Source organism: Schistocerca serialis, chromosome 4 (genome assembly GCF_023864345.2).
Source record: "Schistocerca serialis cubense isolate TAMUIC-IGC-003099 chromosome 4, iqSchSeri2.2, whole genome shotgun sequence".
Lineage (NCBI taxonomy): Eukaryota > Metazoa > Arthropoda > Insecta > Orthoptera > Acrididae > Schistocerca > Schistocerca serialis.
In genome coordinates this window covers 111760522-111787965 of record NC_064641.1, presented here as the reverse complement: position 1 = coordinate 111787965, position 27444 = coordinate 111760522, and the positions used below count along the sequence as shown (strand labels likewise).

The following is a 27444-nucleotide window of genomic DNA, read 5'->3' as shown; positions in this document are numbered from 1 at the left end:
TGAATACCTAGAACAATAATCTTGCTATTTATGTTCAATTGAAAACATGGAGCAATGGAGTGAAGTAAACTTAACCAATTTTTGCAATATCATACATTAGGATACTATATGTTAATATATATTAACAATGTTAACTGATATTTTCTGACATCTGTAACACACTGTGCACCATCAGATCACATGGAATAAATAAATAAAGGAAGTGTGATCCAGATGCATATTGGATTTCTGCCATCATATTTTAGGTGGGCTAACTATGTCACATGTGAAAGTTGTCATTTCAAGAAAGATGTTAATGATTTGTGAAGCCGTAATGGCACCAGCACTAATCAAGAATGTTTTATGGTATGTATTCTGTAATACATTCAAGTATATCATGCAATAATATTTTGTGCAGTTCTGTAAGGTACTGTATGTTGCTAAAATGAGGAAAAGATGTTTTATATTGTAGGTATGTGAAGATAGCTACATTGTTAGCTAAAACTAGTAATCCATCCAAGTCAGTAAGATTCCACGTGCAACTTCACTTCATGAGTTTTCAATCCCTAATATAAATATTACATTTGATTATTTTGAGGATCAACAGCCAGTCCCCGTACCAAGTGTAAATCCTCTGCAGGTCTTCTTGAATGTCAGTACTATTTTCTGCATTTTTTGTCCCTATTCTCAACAGCATCATCTATGAGCAGCCTCATAGAGCTTCTGGCATTATATGCTTGATTATTTATATACATTGTGAACAGTAATAGTTTTCCAAAGCTACTTTTACATTTGCAGTTTTCTCTCTGTTAATGAAATGAAATATTCTCTTTGCTAAGACTGCTTCAAAGCAAATACAAAGCTGGACTGATATTCTGTTTGCTTGTAATTTTGTTACTGGGAAACAGTCTCGAACTGTAATAACAAATGATTTCTAGAAGACAAGGAACATGGTGTCAAACGGAGTGCAAGCATCTTCTGCCATCTCAGTGTCATGGATGAACAGAATGTTACATGAGATCGTTGTTTGTGGAATCCATATTTATTCCTATGGATGACACGTTCTGTTTCCAGAAAGATCATAATATGTGAGCATCAAATGCGTTCCAAAATTCTACAACAGATTCATGTCAGTAATAAAAATAAATGTAGTGTGACTAGGGCCTCCTGTCAGGTAGACCATTTGCCTGGTGCAAGTCTATCGATTTGATGCCACTTCGGTGACTTGTGCATCGAATGTCAGTAATATAGGCCTATGATTTTGCACATCTGCTGAGGAACTGTTGTATGACCTTCCTCAGTGAAACAGTTCCAGTAAATTGGATTTGGTATCTTGGCCTTCTTTTTCTCACCCACATGGTGTCATTATGGTCACAGCCAGTAGTCACAGCCAGTCCCAGTACCAAGTGTAAATCCTCTGCAGGTCTTCTTGAATGTCAGTACTATTTTCTAGCATTTTTTGTCCTTATGCTCAACAGCATCATCTATGAGCAGCCTCGTAGAGCTTCTGGCATTATATGCTAGTCAGACAGTGACAGTAGTCACTTTGATGCATTTACTGACTTAATGTAACATCAAATCAGTAAACAGAATCTTACTTTCAAATTCATTGAATACTTCAAATGTGGGTCTCCTTACACTCCTTTTGGTGTTATCAATCTTTGTTTGTCAGCAAGGCTTTGACTAAATCTAAATATGAAGTGAAATTCTCTTTTTTTGTGGAGTACTTTTCTAACAAAGACATTGAGCTACAGTGGGTCTGACTGGCCCCTCACAACTTTGTTCAGCACATTTATGTCTAAGGCAGTATAGTAAAATACTCTTGAAATTTTTCTTTTATACTCTCCATATTCTGAATAAGAAATGAATGATTGATGTAGGCTGCTCAGATAATCTAAAATCTGAATATTACAACAGTGATGTTATAACAGACTTACAATCATTGATTCCCTGTTCTGTATCAATGGAATCAAAAATTTTTGTCTGTTTGCAACTAGGAGGATCTAGGAAATTACCTCTTAAGTTTGATTTTTGATTAACTGCTCATAATAATTTTCAAATAAGGCATTGAGAACAATACCACATGAGTTCCTGTCACAATTAAGTGCCCAAATTACATGACTCTCCGTGTCTTTAGCCAGCGAGTTGAAATTTTGTCCTAATGTAACAACATACCCACAACCTTCTCCAAGTTTTCCCAGACATGTTCTGCCTCTACTGTTTCTGAGGCAGGGGTCTATAAAAGCATATTATTACCAGTTTGACCCTCTTTTAGCACTTACTTCATCAATAGAATTCCTTGGCATTCATCATTCATAATAATCTCAATAGATATTATTGTGTTACTACCATTTTCCCCACATCATCGCCTGCAGAGCATTTCACACATAGACTGAACATACTTCCATCTCCACATCTCTGTGTCCACCTCTTCCTCCCTCTCTCTCTACACGTCATCCTCCCATCTCTGCCTGTCAGTCTCCTCCTCCCCAATCTCTCTGTCTCTTCGTCTACTCCTTCCCCTCTATTTGTCCATTTCCTCCACCATGTTTTCATCTCCCCTCCCTCTAATCATATCCTCCTCCCCATCTAGCTTTCCATTTCCACCTCCCCTCCACCTTTTCCACCTACCCTCTACCTCTCTAAACCTTCGACCTGCCCTCACGCATCGCCCCCACCTTCCCTCTCTGTGTCCAGTTCTGCCTCCCCCTCACTCTGTCCATCCCTCCTCCGTCCCTCTCAACCTGTCTCCAGTCATGTTCATCGGCATGTGTAGCCCCTGCATTACAGGTCCATAAAGAAAGCCAGTACTACTCCCACAACACACCTGCCATGCAGGGCAGGCTACCAGACTACACATCAGTGGCTTGAAAAGCATTTATTTGCCCCTGACATACAGTCTGCCATACAAAGCATGCCGATAAAGCAGGCCGGTACTACTATAACACAATACGCATGTTGGGGTCTGAAAAACCATTTCTTGACACTGACATGTAGACTGCTCTCACACAACATGCCTGTCGTGCATGGCAGTCTATATGCCTGGAGCCCATATATGTGCTCCTATTGGAGCTAGGACATTATAAACCCTTTAGTGCTGATATTCACAAGGCCTGCTGTTTCTGTGCCAAAATTTGATTGAAATCAGTCCAGGAGAGATCACAGACATACACATTTACACTCTGCTTTACATATATATACTTTACATACAGGCTGTTACAAAAAGGTATGGCCAAACTTTCAGGAAACATTCCTCACACACAAAGAAAGAAAATATGTTATGTGGACATGTGTCTGGAAACGCTTACTTTCCATGTTAGAGCTCATTTTATTACTTCTCTTTAAATCACATTAATCATGGAATGGAAACACACAGCAACAGAACGTACCAGCATGACTTCAAACACTTTGTTACAGGAAATGTTCAAAATGTCCTCCATTAGCGAGGATACATGCATCCACCCTCCATCGCATGGAATCCCTGATGCGCTGATGCAGCCCTGGAGAATGGCGTATTGTATCACAGCCGTCCACAATACGAGCACGAAGAGTCTCTACATTTGGTACCGGGGTTGTGTAGACAAGAGTTTTCAAATGCCCCCATAAATGAAAGTCAAGAGGGTTGAGGTCAGGAGAGCGTGGAGGCCATGGAATTGGTCCACCTCTACCAATCCATCGGTCACCAAATCTGTTGTTGAGAAGCATACGAACACTTCGACTGAAATGTGCAGGAGCTCCATCGCGCATGAACCACATGTTGTGTCGTATTTGTAAAGGCACATGTTCTAGCAGCACAGGTAGAGTATCCTGTATGAAATCATGATAACGTGCTCCATTGAGCGTAGGTGGAAGAACATGGGGCCCAATCAAGACATCACCAACAATGCCTGCCCAAACGTTCACAGAAAATCTGTGTTGATGACGTGATTGCACAATTGAGTGCGGATTCTTGTCAGCCCACACATGCTGATTGTGAAAATTTACAATTTGATCACGTTGGAATGAAGCCTCATCCATAAAGAGAACATTTGCAATGAAATGAGGATTGACACATTGTTGGATGAACTATTCACAGAAGTGTACCCGTGGAGGCCAATCAGCTGCTGATAGTGCCTGCACACTCTGTACATGGTACGGAAACAACTGGTTCTCCCGTAGCACTCTCCATACAGTGACGTGGTCAATGTTACCTTGTACAGCAGCAACTTCTCTGACGCTGACATTAGGGTTATCGTCAACTGCACAAAGAATTGCCTCGTCCATTGCAGGTGTCGTCATTCTAGGTCTTCCCCAGTCGTGAGTCGTAGGCTGGAATGTTCCGTGCTCCCTAAGACGCTGATCATATGCTTCGGGATACCTTCGTTCTGGAAATCTGTCTCGATACGAACATACCACGCCATGGCTATTACCCCAAGCTAATCCACACATCAAATGGGCATCTGCCAACTCTGCATTTGTAAACATTGCACTGACTGCAAAACCACATTCGTGATGAACACTAACCTGTTAATGCTACGTACTGACGTGCTTGATGCTAGTACTGTAGAGCAATGAGTTGCATGTCAACACAAGCACTGAAGTCAACATTACCTTCCTCCAATTGGGCCAATTGGTGGTGAATCGAGGAAGTACAGTACATACTGACGAAACTAAAATGAGCTCAAACGTGGAAATTAAGCGTTTCCGGACACATGTCCACATAACATCTTTTCTTTATTTGTGTGTGAGGAATGTTTCCTGAAAGTTTTGCCGTACCTTTTTGTAACACCCTGTATACTAGTGGAGAAACCCGCTTTTGCCCAGGTTTATAGCTGTACATCCATATGTCATCTCATCTCATGCTTAATGTTTATGACATTACATCTCCTGAACTATGTGTCATCATTGCTATGATTTGTGGGTACATTCAGCAGCATATGTGGATACTGTCTGCATGATGCAGCAGTTTTTCATTCATCTCTCTGTTTATGATGCCACATCTCCTTAACTACGTGTCGTACAATAGGTATCATAGGTACATTCAGCAATATTTGTGGATGTTGTCTGAAAAATTTATTGTGAATAGAGTTAGTAGCACAGAAACAATAAATTTACATGTCGTGCATGAAGTGGCAGTTTTTCATGGGTGGCATTGTTTATCATGTCATATCTCATGAACTATATATTGTAAAATGATATAATTTTTCAGTTATAATCAGTGGTGTATAAGGATACTATCTACAAAATGTGTCACAAATACAGTTGGTAGTAAAGAAGTAATGACTTATGATGTCATGCCTCATGCTGTACTTTTACTGAATGAACAGCAGAAGAGTAATAGGTGATAAACCATTTTTTTTTTTCATCATTTTGTAGAGGCTGTCAGTTGGAAAATTTTTTTTAAAGGTTTGAAATTACAGACAAAGTTTGTAGAAAGTCACTAAGTGCTCTCATTCTTAATTACTGGGTGAGTAAAATCTGGAAATTCGCACATCATGGGCTATGCATCTTTTCCAGCCCCATCCCCACCCCTTTGATGGGTAGGTGGTCCTTATCCCAACAGCAATTGTTGCCTGACAGTGAGGTATATGTGTACCAAGTGTGGTTGAAATTGGTCCAGTGGTTTAGGAGGATAAGTGGAACACACATACACACAAACAGTTTTATAATATGTTTAGATAAGAGATTTATGGCTATAAACAAACTTTCACGACCAGTGTCCACCCCATCATTGTGATACAAAGTCCCATTAGAAATGAATTTTTTGTGTTATTCACTTCTTCTTTCAGCCAGCTTTTTGTTTCTAGCACTACATGATCATTATTACTATTTATAAGTAAGACTAGTTCTGGAATCTTTCCATAGTTACTCCAGCAGTTAACTAATACTACATTATCATTTCCAACAATGTAAGGAAAAGGTAGATTGTTACTTAATGTAAAGATGACACAATTAAGTTACAAGCTGGCACTACTGAAAGACACTTGCAAATTAGCTGCCAGCCACATCCTTTGTCAGAAAAGGAAACACACACACATTCATTCACACAAGCAAGTACCCTCACACACACTTGACTGCCACCTCCGCCAGCTTGGGCCTGGTCAAAGTTGCCCTCAGTGTTTTGGTATGATGCTTGTTTTTAGCAAACATAGGTGCAACTTGTTCATCTGAACACCTAATTAGAAAGCTCACTGTACTGAGAAGTTGACTCTCTTCTGGTGGACCTTATCCAACTTGTGTATGAACGAAGTTATGTGAAATCTCAGGTTTTCTCAGCATGATGAATAAATGGTGTGCTTCTAGATGTTCTGACAAGTTTTTGTTTCCATTTTATGCACCATATTTTGATGATCGACACAGCTATCTGGTTTAATGTCACTGTGTATAGCCACGATCAATTCCTGACACCAGCTATGTCCTTTGACACTCTTTTGTTTTTCAGTGGTTTCACTAATATTCCACAAAATGCAGATTTCCTCAGTGCTATGCAGATTTGGTCGCTGTGATTGCTGGTGATATCTTAATAAACTGAGAAAGTGGTTGAGATTGGGGTTAAGGAAGAGAATCCAAAAATCACTTATCTGTCTTACACTGGACCAGTATCCAGAAAGGTCAGTAGTCTCCTAAGGAAGATGGCATCCATTGTCTTTCACTCCCTTCTGCTAAGATAAAAAGCATTTTTGTAATGTCAAAAATGATCTATATCTCCAAAAGCCAAGTGTGTATCACATTCCATGTGAATGTGGTATGTCTTATGTCAAGCAGACTGTCAGAACAGTCAAGGAGAGATACATCCAACTAAAACAACCAAACAAATCAATTATTGGCCATCATTCCCTCAAATATAATAATTAAGGAGTCTATCAAAATAAAGGTTTCAGAAAACTTAATAAACAGGGATGAGGTTTCAATTTAAATAATGCTTGGGGTCTGGCCATTACAGCCACTGTATATGGAAAATGCTAAGAACTTGGAGTTTCATGGAACATCTGTGCAAGCCACAAAAAACAAAAGAGCATCAAAGGGAGTAATTGGCTTCAGGAATTTTTTAAGACTGCACCAGCCATCGTGTCCCACACATCTAGAAAATGCTGACAGAATTTGTGCTTCCAAGAAACAAAAGAGCATCAAAGAGTGTAGTGGGCATCATGAATTGAACCTGGCTACACATAGCAGCATGAGGCCAACAGTAGTTCATAGTCTGACTGAAGTCCAGCCAGTCAGTACACACAACAGCAAAACTCACAGCACCTGAAGAAGATGGCTGTGTTGTTTACTGAAATAATGTGCATAAAATGGAAACATCAACTTGGCAGAACACCTGGAAGCACCTCACATATCAGATTCTTTGTAAAGAAAAAGAGTTTCAAGATTATAAAGCTTCACACTACTGCAGAACTGCAGTAATGCAATTAATGGAAATGATTTCCTTCCCACGTACCCGAACGATGGTATGGAGCAAGTCATCTAGCTCAGGCACACGGTAGGCATCATACTGATCCATGAAGCACTGTGACTTTTTTATATATGTCTGTATTGTAGCCTCTGTCCACCATTGTGCAAGATTTCCATATTTATCACTCTGGCGACCTGCAGAATTAAATCATTTGAAGAAATTTAATAATTATTTCTAATTATTTAACCAGAATGTCTAATTTGGTCTGTTCGTATTGTAGAGTATCATTAGCATGCACAACTTAAATTAGAGACTATGAACAAGTTATTGGTAATATTACTGCAAGATCATGAATCTCCCAGGTACTTTTCATGAAGAAGAAAATTTTTCTCCACAGGTCTTTGTAGGTGCCAAGAAACAAATAACTTTGCATCTGTCACAGTTACCTCATACAAATAGTCAAGACCTTTACACAATCATAAATACATGTGGAATATTACATAAAATACTTATTATGCAATTATGAAATAAAAATGTTAATATCAGTGACTAGAAGCTAAACCAATATAAACATTAAGGACATCCTCTTAACGTACTATGTAACTTACCAACATCATCAAAACCGTGTGTGATCTCATGTCCTATGACAACACCAATGCTTCCATAGTTCAGAGCTCTGTAAAAAATAATTATTTATTGATTTACATTTTTTATGCAATTATATATAAGTAATTTAAATTGATTAGTTTCATTTGTTGTAAAATTAATATGAATTGTTAAGTTTCAGTTCTACATTTAGAAGGCAATGAGGGAAGTAAAGAACTGCCTCAGTGTGCAGGTCATTTATCATGGATAGAAAATCAGAATGACACACATCACTGATGACCTATCAGTTGTCACTGAAAGACAACAGGAGCTGAGTTGGGTTTTTAATGAAATGGAATGACTCCTAGCTTTGGATGGCTGAAACAATAAGTTTTAGAAAGTGGTGAAGTTTGGTGGGTGGGTATATGAACACCTGAGTGTTGGTATGGTGATTTAAATTTGCTACTTACTTCATTCATCTGAAGTATAAATATTTGAAGGAGGTAAAACTGCATTCCTCAAATGGTATCTTCAGTCGATATTTGTGTCTAACATCATTTGAAGTCCTTACAGAAATAGTTGCATTTTTATAAAAACAAAGTTTTTTTCCCCCAAAAAGAATCTGTCTACATATCAGTATGTTGCAAAAGAAATGCTGTGTCATGAACAATGGAAGTAAATGAAGGCTGGCAACCACTGGTAAACAGATTATAGAAACTGAACACATACCCAGCAACAACTTAGACTTAATTTCTGTTTTGTGGCACATCCCCAGCTGTTATTAATGGAACAGGCAGACACATGAAAGCAGCTAACATTATTGCACATACAACAGCTTACTTACTCACAATCCCTCATCATAACAAAACCACTGATATGCAAGTGCAGATGTAGGTAACAGCAAGTAGCAGATTAAAAGTGGCTCCAGTAAACAAAACCATATTTTAAAAATTGAGCTTCCATTGTGTCTGGGAAGGAAGGCTTACAGTCAGTGTGTACTGCCAGTTTCTGTTCACGGCAGTGAGCAATGTGGGCTTTAAATGCAAAAACCATTCAATACTTGAATATTACTCACCAGTGTGGGATCCGTACCAGATAAGGTTGATAGAAGAGATAGAGAAGATCCAATGGAGAGCAGCACGCTTCATTACAGGATCATTTAGTAATCGCGAAAGCATTACGGAGATGATAGATAAACCCCAGTGGAAGACTCTGCAGGAGAGACGCTCAGTAGCTCAGTACGGGCTTTTGTTGAAGTTTTGAGAACATACCTTCACCGAGGAGTCAAGCAGTATATTGCTTCCTCCTATGTATATCTCACGAAGAGACCATGAGGATAAAATCAGAGAGATTAGAGCCCACACAGAGGCATACCAACAATCTCTCTTTCCATGAACATTACGAGACTGGAATAGAAGGGAGAACTGATAGAGGTACTCAAAGAACCCTCTGCCACACACCCTCTGCCACACACCATCAGGTGGCTTGCAGAGTATGAATGTATATGTGAGTATGAATGTATATGTAGATGTAGAGAGTCTCACTTTAATCTTTGGGGGAAAAATGAAAAAATCCTTGAGAAAGATGCAGGTTCTCTGAAAAGACCCCATACCCTCCTGACTATGTATCATTGGGAAAATAAATAATTGCTTTGCCATTATCCTTGCTTTGAATCCAATGAAAAGTATTGTTGTCAGTATTGTATAAAGGGATTTAGATCAATGTTTGTCAATAAATTATCTGATTGTGACACAGAGCAGTGAGACACCTGCTATGTGTTATTGGCATAATTTCTAAATACTGTGACTCACTCAAGAGTTTTACACTCTCCAGTCCCCTTGAAATGGGCACCATGAAGCCCAGACTTTACAGAGCTCAACAGCTCATTATGTGGAAAAATTAAGTCCCACGCGGCTCAATATCAGTACAACATTAATGAATGAAGTGCAATTAATGAATAATTCCTAAAATGTGTTGAGGAATTCTTTCAAAGCATAGTTTCTGAGATGTTCAACAAGATATCAAGGAGGACATGTAGATGCATAGAACTCTGTGTATGGCGTAATGATGTCATACAGATCCACTGGATACATATTTTTTATATGCAATTATTCCAATATACACTATTTTGACCTAGGAGTATGTTGACTTCCCAGACATGCCATATATCCCACAAAAAGGTATTTCATATTAAACATATTGCAGATGGAAGGGGTCACAAGATAACTGTACTGGTTTCATACTAGATGGTGCTGCAATGGGTGGGAATGGGAACAGCTAAATTTTTAAATAGTAACCACATTTTAATTGCATATTGTGATTCTACACAAAAAAAGAACTTTTATGGAACTGTACTCTTTTAAAAGTGGAGACCATCAGAATTGTCTTTACTAGACATTTGCACAAACAGACTTTGCAGATAATGTGGCTTTGATAAAGGCTACTAGTATTTGACTGAATAAGCCTTTGTCTGCACACTACAGCAATTCACAACAACCTTATTAAAAACTTCCACAGAAAGATTGTTCTCTGGTTTCAGCAAAATGATTGTAGCTTTGTACAGCTTTGGAACACTTAGTGTGCATACAAAAACCACACATAGTTAAAAACTCTAGGCCTTTAACAAGATTATGTTATGTGAAGAATCTGTCATGAAATATCCCTGTGGCACACATTGGATAAAACTAATGCCGCCCATGTGCACTTTTGAAAAAGTACAGTTCTATAAACGTTTATGAACTTATTTTTCATGTAGGCTCATCATACCAAATTAAAATGGAGCATTCTGTTTTTCTTATAGTCTTTTCGCATATCACAGGGTAATGAAAAGAAGTGTCAGTCTAAAGTAAAATTATAATATCCAATAAAAAGTGGGGACAACAAATTAAAAAAAAAATAAAGTTAACTTCTAAGATGAAGCTAATATGGTTACTTTGTGAACCTCTTTGCTGTCAACTACATTTATGTTACACATTACTGCTACAGAATGTGTATTTATCAGGATTTTCTTCCAGAAAGATTGAAGTGGGACACCCCAATGACCTGGCAGATGAATCAATAATCATAAATAGCAGGTGCCCTTGAGTGTTCATGTATTCACACACTGTGCTCCACAAATTCCATAATAAAGGAGAATGCTATGTACAGTCATGGACAAAACGAGCGAGACCCCTCGCCTTTTCGTTATGCTGATCCACACAGCTTTAAAGTCTGGTACACAGCATAACAGGCAAGGCGACAAAGTGCTACCAACATACTATGCGCAGGCGTGAAATTGAAAAACTATCCGAACTTTACAATGAAATGAATACCCTTAGCTGCATACAGGCCTTAATATAAGTCAAACGGAACGGTTGACTTATATTAACGCCTGTATGCAGCTAAGGGTACTCATTTCATTGTAATTTCATTCTAACGAGCTGCATGGTCGTCGATGGTAACTGTTCTTTCGGACACGTCCGATACCATCTTCATATGTGTATACTAACTTTGTCACACTGTTTTCAATCATGTGTGCATATTAAATGCTCACTGTAGTGTTAAACACAACTCGTAAATATAAGATATAAGTGAAAGAAGAAACGCTAATTAGTATGAACTGTACTAATAAAAATGAATTTTAGCTTATCCAGATAACATAACTGTTTTAGTAAGACAAAGTACCCCAGGTCGTTACGAATTAGCAAAATATTATGCGCATTCGGCCGCGAAACGGTCTGTGTCAACGTTCAGACGAGTCATACTGGATTACCGTTGCTGACTCACCATGAAAGTGTGCAAATTTAGCAATGCGTGAAGATTCATAACGAAATTCAGTTAAAAATCATTCACTGCCACACTTAAGTCAGTTCAATTATTGACACAAGCGGAAAAAGTAGGCAGTAACAACTATGAAATTCTACAAGATTTTCACATTTACATCCACAGGACGCCGGTACAGAATAAAGGCAGCAATAAAACGTATTGGCGGCGCGAGAATTTCTTAAAATTTCTTTACTGATAGTCTAGCTGCCTCCATCAAGATTAGAACCGAAAATAAACCAGACCTCCCTTGCAGTAGCAAACACCCTTCGCTACGCTAGCAGACAAACCAGGAAAACAGCCCTCTATTATTACCCGAGACATGAATAAGCCGGAAATTTCGCAATGAAAATGTCAAAATGATCTTCAGTTTCCGTTGCATAGAGCTTTCTGGACTCAAAAAATGAATTTTCTACCTTTATGTCACTGCTTATCTGACAATCATTCGGGATGTTTATCGAAAGAACAAAATACTGTTATTAGCGAGTAAAATTAGTAGCTTGCCGGCGCGGGTTAGCCGAGCGTTCAACTGCGTCACATCGCGGACCGCGCGGCTGCTTGCGGCGTCAGTTCGAATCCTTCTCCGGGCATGGATGTGTGTTGTAAGGTTCGGTAGGTTTAAGTAGTTCTACGTCTAGGGGACTGATGACCTAAGCAGTTTGGTCGCATAGGTCTTAGAGCCATTTTTTGACCTTACGCGTAAATTTTCTTTACATAAACGGCCGTATCTTAAGATTGCGTCGACATAGAAGCTCACTTTTTTACGCCACCAAGGGACAGTATACTGCAGGGAGTGCGATACATTTCCGCTTATTATGTCTACCTGTTCTCGAGGTAAACAGGTTTTAAGGATTGGGTAGACAGGTAAACGGTCAAGAAAGTGAGACTAGTAGGGTTTCATTTCTACCGATTTAGGTGACGAAATCCTAACAACGAAAATAGCTACGACAGTTACTGAAGACGAGGGCCGCATAAATAATTCTCCCTACCCTTATTTGAAATGTTCTAGTTGCAGTCGATACATCAGCATATTACTCGTAGCTACCCTTTAGATCCAAATCACGTTTACAGGAATGCAAATAAAATCCATTTGCCTATACACGTGGTAATTCAGATCCTAGTATTAATGCCACAGCGTTTTAGAAGTGAGGGAATTCCCACTGCTAGCTAGCCTAAGAAACACTTCGGCTAATGAACGTTTTCTGGCTGTGGCGAGTCTAATGGAAAATTCTAAACATTGTAGAATACGTTTGGCAGCTATGTAGCCATTTATTTCCTGGGCTGGTGCAGAATTATCCTACTAAATTTACTCGCTAATAACAGTATTTGTTCTTTCGATAAACATCCCGAATGATTGTCACATAAACGGTGACATAAAGGTAGAAAATTCATTTTTTGAGTCCAGAAAGCTCTATGCAACAGAAACTGAAGATCATTTTGACATTTTCATTGCAAAATTGCCAGCTTATTCATGTCTGGGTAATAATAGAGGGCTGTTTTCCTGGTTTCTCTGCTAGCGTAGTGAAAGGTGTTTGCTACTGCAAGGGAGGTCTGGTTTATTTTCGGTTCTAATCTTGATGGAGGCAGCTAGACTATCAGTAAAGAAATTTTAAGAAATTCTCGCGCCGCCAATACGTTTTATTGCTGCCTTTATTCTGTACCGGCGCCCTGTGGATGTAAATATGAAAATCTTGTAGAATTTCATAGTTGTTACTGCCTACCTTTTCCGCTTGTGTCAATAATTGAACTGACTTAAGTGTGGCACTGAATGATTTTTAACTGAATTTCGTTATGAATCTTCACGCATTGCTAAATTTGCACACTTTCATGGTAGGTCAGCAATGGTAATCCAGTATGACTCGTCTGAACATTGACACAGACCGTTTCGCGGCCGAATGCGCATAATATTTTGCTAATTCGTAACGACCTGGGGTACTTTGTCTTACTAAAACAGTTATGTTATCTGGATAAGCTAAAATTCATTTTTATTAGTACAGTTCATACTAATTAGCGTTTCTTCTTTCACTTATATCTTATATTTGCTGAGTTGTGTTTAATACACTAATCAGCATTAATATAGTCTTACATATGATTGAAAACAGTGTGACAAAGTTTGGATAGTTTTTCAATTTCACGCCTGCGCATAGTATGTTGATAGCACTTCGTCGCCTTGCCTGTTATGCTGTGTAGCAGACTTTAAAGCTGTGCGGATCAGCATAACGAAACGGCGAGGGGTCTCGTTCGTTTTGTTCACGACTGTACACAGAGCTGCCACAGGTTGCACATTATTTGAATTATTTTGACCAGTTTCACTTACCAGATGTGAGCATCTTTAGGTATTCATTCTCCCTGTGGCAACACTTTGTGCTGATGATTTTAGATTATAATGTAGTGGCACCAGGACCAGGGCAGTGAATATTTTAGGACGCTCATGTCGAATGAGTGAACCCAGTGAAAATAAATCGAATAATACATAAGATACAAAGGAATTAAAAGACATTTGCTGCCGGTGGGCACTGATTTGTATTAACAGGGCAAGTGGAAAATTTATACCGGAGCAGGATTCAAATCTGGGTCTCCTACTTATTATGCAGATGCACTGACCACTACACCTTCTGGACACAGTGGTCATCGCAACTGCCTGGATTACCATACCACAACTCCCATTAGGCCAAAATTCTCAACTTGTACCACATATTTTTGATGTAGTGCCCCTGCTCATCAGCCTCTCTACTCACAGTATCTTGCCGATTCCTGCAAAAGTTAAAGCATTATGTGCATCTGCACTGAGGGGATCATCAGCCATCATCTCCATAATTATGCCCGAAACAGCTTAAACTCTTACAGGAATTGGCAAGATGCCACGTGTAATGAGGGTAATGAGCAGGGGAAATACATCAGTAGTGTGTGGTATAAATTGAGAATTTGGATCTTATAGGAGGCATGCTAGTGTAGTCCTTGAAGCTGTGTGTCCGGATGGCCTAGTGGTCAGCACATCTGCCTAGTAAGCAGGAGATCTGGGTTCGAATCCCAGTCCAGCACAAATTTTCAAGTTGCCCCATTGGTTTAAATCAGTGCCCACTGGCAGCCAATGTCTTTGAGTCCTTTGTGTCTTGATCAATAGTGGCTGTAGGATTAAAATGATGCCCGTTCTTTCAGAGTTGTTCGAAACAAAATACACCACATATAAAATAATGCACAAACTGTGGTTGAGGAAGGAAAATTCAACAAGTGTTTCTGGTATTGTGTACATATAGATCATATCTCATGTTGAATTTTTCTAGATTTTCTCTAGTGTATGTCATAGAGTTACAGATGTGAAGGCTAGGCACTGTCATTATGCCAAGGTATTTAAAGTTGTCCACTGAGGAAGAGTATTTTAATGGTGTCAGTGCCTCATGTAGCTCTCTTTTCAGTGGACCTAATTGCAACTGCATTTATTTATTGAGGAGCCTGAGCGTGCTGTTTGAGGCAGTGGGTGGGACACACAAACTTTCCTTTGTCTTGTGTTGTGTCTGTGAACAAAATAATATGACTCATTAATTCCTATTCGATATACAAAAGGATAGTAATTTTATAAATATAGAACGATAGGAGAGCTAATATTTGTCAGTTTCTAAACAGTGGGCAACAGAGTTTCCACAAAATGCAATACCAACCTAATAAGACTTCAAATTGTATTATATATGACACTTTGTGAGTGTCCATGTCAATTATAGTTAATAATATTTGCACTGCAAAATTCAAAGCTGCTTACTCTGTTATCTAAGTACTCAATGTGTGCCTGGCAGAGCAAATTTTTATTCAAATTTGATCTTGAGAATTCAAATGGGTCAGTTTCTTGTGTATTGGTTTTTCAAACATCAAACATACATTATTTAAATTTTGATAACAAACTAGATCTAATAATTACAATTTTTTAAAATACTGTATATTTTTAACTTATTTCTCCAATTAAAGATACAAATTACATTTTTTCTTGCATGAGGTACTGTGAAATTGAAAAGTAGCAGTTTTTCAAAAGGTAAGCTGTCACAGACTTTTTAAAGCTCTGTCGTTCAGGAGGAGATTTTATACATCTTGGTAATCTGTTGTATAGTTTTTTCCTACATGATTACACCTTTTTGGCATAGTGTGGTGTTACAATCATTATCATGTATGTCGCTGTCTGACCTGGTACTGCAATCTTGGACACTTTTGTTTTGAGGAAAAGGTTTTCTTTTCTCAGTATACTTTTTTTGACATGCATGACTACTTCCAGTATATAAACGCAGGGAAGGGGTAAGATCTTTAGATCTTTAAAGAAAGGTTTGCATGGTTTTCTGCTGCTCACTTGTTTCATTATTCTTATAATTGCCTTTTTTCCTGAAAACTGTTACGGCCTGGTGTACATTTCCCCAGAAAATGATACCGTACTTCAGTATTGAATGTACACAAGCAACGTATACAGCCCTAGCCATTTCTGCACTAGTACTGTTGCAAAGAATACTTACTACATGTCTGATTTTTGGTAGTTTTGAATTTAGGGGTGTGATATAAAGTGCTCCATTTAAGATTTTCCTGGATACGAATCCCAAGAAATCTTGTTTCATTGATAGCACTAATGATTTGTTTATTTGCACAAATTAGGGATGTGCTGCATTTTTATTTTGATCTGTGTGGAAATTATGGAGTATCATTTTTTGGGGATTAACTATTTACCTGTTTCTGGTAAACTACTCAGACACTTCTTTTGTAATGTCTTGTTCAGATGCACTGATATTTTCTTCTATATTTCCTTCAATCAACAGACTAGTGTCATCTGCAAACAGTACAGGTTCAGAATCCCTAACATGTAATGGGAAATCATTAATGTATACCAAAAAAAGAAGGGGACCAAAAGTAGAGCCCCGCGGAACACCATGACTTAGTCCACATGGTTCTGAAATATGTACCTGAACTTCATTTCCTTCTATGAACTTAATTTCAGTTACCTGAGAACAATATTCCAAATGTGATTTAATCCACTGATTTGGTACACCACTTACACCATACCATTCAAGCTTCCTCGGGAGCACAGAATGATCAATCACACGAAAAGCTTTTGTTAGGTCCAGGAATAAACCTGAGATATTTCTGTGGTTGTCCACTGCATTTAAGACATAGTTTATCAGGTTGAAAGTGGTTGTTTCAGTTGATCACTGTGGTCTGAAGCCATGTTTACATCCATAAATAATATTATTCTAGTTGAAGAATGTAGTTAGTTGTGAGAGGAAAACTTTTTCAAAAATTTTCAGAAACCCTGACAGTAGAGACACAGGCCTATAGTTACCCATACATTGCTAATCACCTTTTTTTATATAGGGTATTACTTTTGCCATTTTCAGTTTCTGTGGGAAGACACCACACGATAAATAAGAATTGCATATGTCTAATAAAGGAGAGAGTATTTGTCTTGATGTTATTTTCATAATATAATCTGGAATATCATCAGTACCAGTTGAATAATTACTTTTCAATGAGTTAATGGTATTTAGGAGCTCTGTTGGGCCTACTGGACTGAGAATCACTTCTACACCAACTTAGATAACTGCAGAGTTGACATAATAAACCTACACTTCTCTGATCATCTTTGCCAGACAAAGGAAATACTGAATATTCACAAAGTACATATGATTGAAATAAGATGTACAAATGAAAAATGTTTAGAGAAGTTGGGGTCTGCATTGCAGTATGAGACATGAAATGACATATATTGTGCAGAAAATGTTGCAGACAAATGGAATAACTTTTATAACACTTTCTTTGCCCATTTCAATGTAACATGCACAGTTACTTTCAAAAAGAAATATACTCAAAACCATATAAGACTTCCTTCAGAAGTAAAACAGCTGAAGAAGAAAATGTTTATTGCTTGGAAATTATATAAAGAGTTCCAGGACACATCAACTGGAGACAACTGCCAAACATGTCGAAAAGCCTATAAACAAGCACTGAATGTATACACAAAGGAAACTATACAGCAAAAAATTGCTACCTCAGATAACATAAGCAAATCAGTATGGAACTGTGTAAATGAGAGAATCAGCAGAAAACCAAAGCCTAGTGTCAACAATATCCAACTAACGACTGATAATGTAAATATTTCAGATCCATATATGGTCAACAATGTTTATAATACCCACTTTATAAATTCAGGTAACATGTGTGTAACCTCTGACACTGATGACTACAGAACTCCTTACCAGGTACAAAAATCAGTGTTTATGTATGAAACAGATACAACTGTAGTAGAGGGAACAATAAATAAAATGCAAAACAAATTCTCTACGGGATGGGAAGAAATCTCCTCCACTATATTAAAATGATGCAAACGTTCACTCATACATGTTCTGGTCCACCTCTTCAATGAAAGTTTGAATAAAGATGTGTTTCCATCTGAATTAAAATATACAATAGTCAAGTAACTGCACGAAAAAGGTAGTATCGACAAAGTCTAAAACTACTGTCCCATTAGCTTAATTCCAATCCTAAGCAAAGTATTAGAAAAGATTATTTCACTGTGGTTAGAAAACTTTCTTGTCAAAGAAAAAGTGCTACAAGAAACCCAACATGGTTTTAGGAAAGGCTGTTCAACATCATCTGCCATATGTGATGTAGTAGATACGATACTTATGAAATTAGATGAAAAAGAAAGGGTGGCATGTTTGTTCCTCGATTTATTGCATGCATTTGACACAGTATCTCATGAGCTGCTACTTGAGAAACTGGAAACTTATGGTATTAGAGGAATAGCCAAAAGTCTCATGGAGGCATACCTACAAGACAGGTATCAGGTAATGCAAGTCACACACAAAGTGGGCATGTTATTAAGAAGTACAGCTCCAGTCCAGCTATAGTAAAATATGGTGTGCCCCAAGGGTCAGTTCTGGGTCCTTTATTGTTCATACTATATGTTAATGATCTGCCCACAGAGCACAACAACAAGATACTTAACTATGCGGATGACACATCCATTGTTAACTGGGGAACCAATGAGAATGATTTGGCCCAAAATTGTTCTGATGTCTTATTTGTATTGAAGAACTACTTCCAAAACAATCACTTAGGCTTAAACATCAATAAAACAAATCCAATGGAATTTCAAATACACCACAAACAAGATGAAATGCAATGGAGTGTTGTGTCTGATGATGGTTCAGAAATAAAATTGAAAGATAAAACTTCCTTCCTTGGCATAATGTTAGATCAGCATCTCTCTTGGGAGCATCATATTGATTTCTTATGCCAAAAACTTAGCAAATCAATTTATGCAATGTGGACAATCACAATTTCTTAAATATGAGCAAATGAGTATAATCTACAATGCTTTAGTGTATCCATACCTCACATAGATTAGATTAGATTAGATTTACTTTCATTCCAATTGATCCGTAGTGAGGAGGTCCTCCAGGATGTGGAACATGTCAGAAAAACAACAATACATGACAAATATTTAAACTAAAACAAATAAGCTAATGTACCATTCCACAGGTCCCAAGTGGAATGATCGTCATTTTTTAATGAACACTAAGAGTCATTTTACAAATACTATTGCACTGAATTTAAAATAAAAAAGTTTTATATTTATTTATAAGGTAAGAAACATGTAATACAACTACTGTAATACTTATTTACAATGAACACATTACTGCACTGAAATGGTGCAGAAGTTAGATTATACTTACACACACACACACACACACACACACACAAATTTTCAGTGAACACATTACTGCACTGAAATTGTGCAGAAGTTATGTTGTACTTATATACAAATCAGTTGGTTTTCCTCAGAAATTCATCAATGGAGTAGAAGGAGTTGGCCACCAATAAATCCTTTAGGCTTCTCTTAAACTGAATTTCATTGGTTGTTAAGCTTTTTATGGCTGCTGGCAAGTTATTGAAAATGTGTGTTCCTGAATAATGCACACCTTTTTGTACAAGACTAAGTGACTTTAAATCCTTGTGAAGATTATTCTTATTTCTAGTATTGATTCCATGAATTGAGCTGTTGGTTTGAAAAAGTGATATATTTTTAATGACAAATTTCATTAAGGAATAAATATATTGGGAAGCTGTAGTTAGTATCCCTAGTTCCCTAAACAGGCTTCTGCAGGATGTTCTTGAGTTCACACCACATATAATTCTTACTGCACGTTTTTGTGCCCGGAAAACTTTAGCTTGGCTTGATGAATTACCCCAGAAAATAATCCCATATGACATTATGGAATGAAAGTAAGCATAGTATGCCAGCTTTTTCATTTTTATATCCCCTATGTCTGACAAAATTCGCATTGCAAACAGAGATTTGTTAAGACGCTTCAGCAGTTCTGTGGTGTGCTCCTCCCAGTTGAATTTATTATCAAGCTGTAATCCCAAGAATTTAACACCGTCCACTTCTTCTATCTTCTTGTCATCATATGTTAGACATATACTCTTGGGACACCCCTTACAAGTTCTGAACTGCATGTAGTGTGTTTTTTTCAAAGTTTAGTGACAAAGAATTGGCTAGGAACCAGTGATTAATGTCTACAAATATTTTATTGGCTGATCTTTCTAAGACTACACTTGATTTGCTATTTATTGCAATGTTTGTATCATCAGCAAACAAAACAAACTTGGCATCTGGTAATGTTACTGATGAAAGGTCATTGATATACACAAGAAAAAGTAAGGGCCCCAAAATGGAACCTTGTGGGACCCCACATGTAATTAGTTCCCAGTTGGATGATGCCTGATAGCTTGATACATGTCTCTTTCCTAATAACACCCTTTGTTTCCTGCCAGAGATATAAGATTTGAACCATTTTGCAGCATTTCCTGTTACACTATAATATTCTAGTTTACTTAAAAGGATATTGTGATTTACACAGTCAAATGCCTTTGACAGATCACAAAATATACCAGTTGCCTGCAATTTTTTGTCTAATGAATTAAGTACATTTTCACTGTAAGTGTAGATAGCCTTCTCAATATCAGAACCTTTTAGAAATCCAAACTGTGACTTTGACAGTATGTTATTTGAGATAAGATGGTTATAAAGACGACTGTACATTACTTTTTCGAAAATTTTTGAGAATGCTGGCAACAGTCAAATTGGACGGAAATTTGATGCTATTTCTTTATCTCCCTTCTTAAACAGTGGCTTAACTTCAGCATATTTCAGCCATTCGGGAAATATTCCACTGATAAACGACTGGTTACACAGATAGCTTAATATGTTACTTAAAGTATGGAGATGTGCTGCTGCCAGGCACGTAAATAGGGTATTCATCCTTCAAAAAAAGGCAGTTAGGATCGTGTGTAAGCTTAGATATAATGAGTCTTGTAAAGCAATTTTTAAAATTAAGAAACTACTAACACTCCCATCACTATATATTTATAAAACTGTTCAGCTGATGCTAAAATACAAGCAGTACAATCATCTAAATGGAGAAGTGCACATGTACAATACTAGGAAGGACGATAATTGTCACCTGGAAAGAAATAATACAAAAAGTGCAGACAAGAACCCCTATTAGATGGGGATCAAATTTTATAACAAACTTCCAAAAAAATTAAATAGCTTAAGTGGAAGCTGCCTTGAAATTGCCTTGAAGGAGTTCCTCAGCAATAAGTGTTTTTATGGTAGAAGAATACTTTCATTTGTATAAATAGTATTTACATGTACAAAAAAATAGCAACATAACTTTTTATCTGTTAGACCTATTGTATATAATTGTTTCCCACAATGTTATAAGGGCAAATGATCAATATGTAAACTATCCAAGACAAATCCTTGTATTTATCCATGGAGAATAGATAAATAAATAAATAAATTTCAATAGATGAAAGTTCTTTCCATGTCATATTAGGTGGATTTCCAAATTTTTCCTTCACAAATTTTCCAGAAACAGTTGCATAATAAGAACTGAAGATGTTTGCAACTGCCCTAGGGTCAGTGACAGTCTTGCCATTGTGCGATATCACAATATTTTTGTGAGCTGTCTTCTTCCCCGTAAGATCCTGCAGAGCCTTCCACATGGACTTAGGTTTATTGGACGACTTCATAATATATTTGTCATTTTCCTTAATTTTTGCCTCTTTTATGACATGTTTAACAACTAGCTTGTATTTTTTGAAATAACTAAGAAATTCTGGACTGCTGTCAGTTTTTGACTGCAGAAAAAGTTCCCACTTCCTTTTACGAGATACTCTAATGCCTGTTGTAATCCAGTTTTTGAATCTATCTGTGCTTCTGGAAATCACTTTCTTTCATGTAAAAGCTATGTCAAAGTTATACTTGAAAATGTTCAAAAAATTTTCCATCTTTTCGTTGGTAACAGAGGTATCATATACTTTTCTCCAAGATTGTTCGCTGATTAGATACTGGAAGTATTCAATATTTTTCTGACTATAAATCCTTTTATGGATAATATTCTGTACACTGGACAAAATGTGATTTACAGGTATGTTTAGTAATCACGGAAGGTGGTCACTATAGCCGGTATCAAAGTTTTCTGATGTACACTTGTCCATGTTCATACATACCTGATCAAGGAAAGTGACACTAGTTTTTGTTATATGTGTTGGAGAGCTAACAGTCAGACAAATATCGTAGGTTTTTATAATATTTAAGAACTTTTCCCAGTGAAGGCTATGGCTCAGAAAGTCTGCATAGTACCACTGTTTTCCCAGTTATCTTGAGTTTGCCTAAAGCAAGGTCCAGTTTTTTGTATTTAAAAAAAAAAAGTGTTGCTAACAGGAGATATATAGACACATAAAATTATAGTTTTTTCAGACATTAACTCAACAGCTGAGATTTAAAAGTCTCTTTCACACCATAGTTTGCAAACAGAGACTGTACTCTTATAATCTACATTATGTTTTACATATACACAAGTTCCCCCACGTTTTGATTCCATTCTATAAAAGCAGTTTGCAAAGTTAAAATGCAGAACTTTTTAGGATTGAAAATACTCATGTTGTAACCAGTGCTCACAAAACATGAAACTGAAACATCTTTCCATTCACTATTAAGGAGTATATTTATTTCATCCACTTTGTTTGTTAATGACTGCACATTCTGGTGCACAATCTTCAGTGTGTATTTGCAATTTCATTCTGCTTCACATTTTTTGTGATACAGTCTACTTCCCTAAAAAAAGTCTTTTTATAAGCCATTGCATCTTTATGACCCATTCGTCCAAGGTACTTTGGACTGCTTCTATACTATGCCTGTTGTAACTCAAATTTGCTAAATGACCGGTTTCTTCAACCAAAAATTGTTTTCCACTGTGATTTAAATGAAGGCCATAGCTGGTATGCATGGATCTGTGTAACGTGCTTACATTTATTAAGTTCACATAGAGAAATTTTTTGCATGCTTCATCTATCTCTTTATTTACTCTTCCTATTAATTTATTTACACATGACCAAGGAGGTAGGTCACATCTGTGTGGTTGATTTACAACAGTGACATTTGTGTTGCCTAATTTGGATAGCACACTTTCAAGAACAGTGATGAGTTCACTACCTTTATCTCTAGCAATATCATTTGCACCTGCACAAATTATGACACAGTCTTTTGATTCAAGGCTTTCACACAATTTCAGCACTGTTTTTGTCACTTCTGCAATGCCTGCTCCTGGTTTGACAAAGGCATGGACACTTGCATTAGTATTTGTATGTGCCACCTTTTCCGCTATCTAATGTCTATGATTATCGGCAAAAATTAAGACTTCTCATTCTTTCCTGCACACTTGAGGCCAGTCAACTGATTCTTTAATCACATTACTTTGTTTATGATGTGAAATGTGCAAAAAATTTACAGAAAACTGTTGTTGTTGTTTGTAATTATTATCTGGACTCATATTTCTGAGTGACATTGTTTGCAGAATCACGTTTGTCATTATAGCTATATAATGTGAATGTAAAATGACTTATTCTCCGTCATTATGATTTATTGTGCAAATAATCCATGGAACTTGAAACTAACATGTGAGTCTGCAGTATGCTTAGATTCAACTAGGTTGCTGAAATGAAGTTGCTAAGCAACTGAGGAGCAATAATTCATAAGCTAATGAGGAGACAATGATTCAGCAATTCTTCTGCATCCTGTCTTCATCTAACACAGAATTATTGTCTGCAAGCAGAACTGATAGGTAACTGATATTTAATGTTAAATCATTCCTATAAAACAGAAATGGAATGGACTTAGTATGGAGTCATGTAGGCCAGACACCTTGACATATTTTTTTCCAGAAAGAATAATAATTTACCCAATTTAAGGTAATGATAACTCTTTTTAATGTAGAAGTAATTTCCTGAAGTAGTAGATCACCACTAGTCATGTTTGTTTTTAGTATAATATACAGAAGTAGCCTTCAATGGCATTTCACATCACTGGAGGCTCTCCTTTAAGGTGGGATTAAGGAGCATGACATGTGAACGAATGAACAAATTTCAATAGAATTCTCCTCAAAGAATTTAAAATGCCAGATTCCTAAAATTCAGAAAATCTTTTAAGACCACTCCAAACAAAGATGTGCCACAGCATTGCAAATAGGCCTTAAAAGAAGAATGTGTCAACTGCTGACTTAGAATCCGAGGTCAATGATATCCTTAAAGAAGTTCTGGGTTGGTTTAGTATTAACTCCCTTTCAATAAACCTGAAAAAACCCAATTTTATCCAGTTCCAGACAACCCACAAAAACCCAAAAGAAATAGTTATCACACAGAATGATCAGATGATAAAGCAAGTGTACTTATCAAAATTCCTAGGCGTATACGTGGACAGTAAGCTGAACTGGGAACATCACGTTCTACAAACACTAAAATGGCTGACGTCGGCAACATTTGCTTTACGAATTTTGTCACGCTTCAATGACATTACCATCTCAAAGTCAGCTTACTTTGGTTATTTTCATTCAGTCATGTGTTATGGCATCATCTTCTGCCGCAAAGAAAATCCTCACAGCACAAAAAAGAGCAATAAGAATCATTTGTGGTGTACCCCCACGAACCTCATGTCGAAATCTTTTTAAACGACTTGAAATACTGACAGCAACATCTCAGTACATATATTCACTGATGTGCTTCATAATAAATAACCCCACTCTGTATGAAACGAATTGCCTACATCATGAACATAACACCAGAAGAAAAGAGGATTTCCACTGTGAGTTAAAGAACTTGACACTTATTCAGAAAGGGGTAAAGTACGCTGGAACGAAAATTTTCAATTCCCTACCCAACAGCATCAAAAGTATAAGGAGTAGTACATCAGTATTTAAACGTAGCTTGAAAAATTATTTACTTGAGACCTCACTTTATTCACTAGAGGAATTCTTTCAGAGAAATAAGTAAAACCCAGATTGGAAAGATGTTTTCAAATTTTTTGACACTGTTTACTGTTAAACTAATGTAATAATGCCCTAATGTAAAAATTCCTGTTTTTCTCATTTCCATTTTTGGGTCACTTTTAAACCCAAAGTGGGAAGTTTTGATTACTGTTCAAGGTTAAAATAGATGCAATAATGCCCTAAATATGAAACTGCTATCTTCACATCTATGTTGACTAGTTTTTAAGCTAATAAGTATGACTTTTGTGCACTGTTATTAATACTATAACAATGTCTTTATTCTATGTATTTTATTATGTACACTGACATGTTCCACATCTGAGTGACTTGCTCACATGTACAGATCTATGGAACAAGTATATAAATAAATAAATAAATAACAGGTGTGTAATAGAAGATGAGACCAATGTGTGCAAAACTGCAGTGATATTGTAGCAATTACAGAAAACTTGAAAGACTCTCAAGGACTTTCAGGACATTATGTGTACATAACACATTGCAAGTACTATGAGCTATTACACACCAAAGTTCCTGTTACCTTTTTATTATTGGTCATTATGAAGTGCCTCGATTCTATTTGTAAAATTCTGTAAAAGGAACCAAAATATTACATTCAAAGCTATCATAAGGAATACATTTTATTAACTATTTACTTACTCAATTCTGCCTTTGCTGAAAAATGGTTGCTGTAGTATTCCTGCGGGAAAAACTAGAAGAAAAAAATTGAAATCTCACATCAATTATTTGCTGTAAATAGTGCAGCTGCAACACAAAAATTTTACAAAAACACTATTTACTTTAGAGTTTCTAATAAAGCTATTTTATTGGATATATAATAATTTATCTATCCAATTAAATAATTTTTTCAATAATTGATTGTTTTTTTGTTATAATAAAGCTATTTGATATTCAAATGTCACTTCATTGGAATGCATAGAACAAAATTTACATTCATAAATACAAAAAGCATGTGGCTCACAGAGTAAGTGTTACATTTGAAACTGCTATTATCAAAAGAGATTTTACAATTACTTACTGATAGAATTTGTTTGTGGGTTGTAATAAGCATTTACAACATCAGGGCTTGTGTGCCACCTGTTACACAAAAATATGACATTTATCAGAAAAGTTTTAGTTTCATGATAATAGACATGATATCCAGGTAATATCTTCATGCATGTAAATCCAACAAATTAATATGTGGTTTAAGTTTACATACTCTGTCCGATCTGTTGGTTTCCTCAATTTTGACATAATACGCCGCACCATGATGGTCTTACACCTAACAACATTCAGAAGGTGGTGTGGCCCAATTTCTACCTGAAACCAAACACCTCATCCATTTAAATACACCTGTATTACTTGATTTTAATATTTAGAGTTCATACAAAAGAACAGAAATGTACATTTAGCTGTAAAATGCCTTAAACATAAAAATTCACTTTCAGGTATAAAATTAGAATGATCCTTGTTTGAATCCCGTTCCACCTTCCTCTTAAACTTGACTTTAGTTTAATTTTGTTGATGGGTAGCTCCAAACTTTATAAGTTAACTCAGCCCCACTCTCACCAGTGTGCAGAAGACATATAACTTCATCAATAACAAAAATGACCATTATGGTAAAATAAATGAACATGTCTTGATGATCTAGAAACATCATCAAATCTTGCATGGGTGAAGAAAAACAAGAAATTGTGATTTTGTCAAGGCAGAAACTTTCAAAATATCATATACCCTGCGACAACCTATTTAGAAAACTGCAAAAATGGTGTGTCCTGGCAGAACTATGAATATTCTTCAGCTACATGTGAACTACACTCCAAAGGGATTGCACACAGAAAATTACACAAATAAGAGCTCACATGAAGGTGTAAAGCAGTAATAGAATGGAAGAAATCTGAATGTACCCTCTACCAACACTTCACAGTGATCTGTAAAATATTGATATAAATATAAAATGTCAGGAAAAAGTGAGATCTTCAACATTCCATTGTAAGTCGTCTCCATAAATGGTACAAAATAATTTTTGAAAACTCACTAACTGTGGAAGTAAAATCTTACATTATACTGACATCACTGATAATAATTAATTGAGTGTAGATGCAGAAACAAATAGGCTCCAAGATGCATAAAAAATTATTTAAAATAAAGCAAACACGTTGTTATGCCAAAATGAAACTGACAAGAGAACATATTTTGAGGATCCAAAAAAACTGCATAAGAACAACCATTAATTAGTGCCTAATATGCATGTTTTCAGGTATATCTAAAAATGATCTCATATTCTGGAAAAACTCTCCAATGGCTTAAAGGATTTTCAGTTATCAAAAGAGAACACTG

General features: G+C 36.7%; 1 protein-coding gene across 1 annotated transcript in view; it reads right to left on the bottom strand.

The window, feature by feature from the left end:
- LOC126475105 (neprilysin-4-like) overlaps positions 1-27444 on the bottom strand; it is a 138462-nt gene that overhangs the window by 13017 nt on the left and 98001 nt on the right. Inside the window, exons 13-17 of the mRNA XM_050102684.1 lie at positions 26324-26424; positions 26141-26199; positions 25762-25813; positions 7963-8030; positions 7400-7548 (exon numbers count right to left, since the gene is read on the bottom strand). Coding sequence (XP_049958641.1) covers positions 7400-7548; positions 7963-8030; positions 25762-25813; positions 26141-26199; positions 26324-26424 — 429 coding nt within the window. The remainder of the gene's footprint in view (positions 1-7399; positions 7549-7962; positions 8031-25761; positions 25814-26140; positions 26200-26323; positions 26425-27444) is intronic.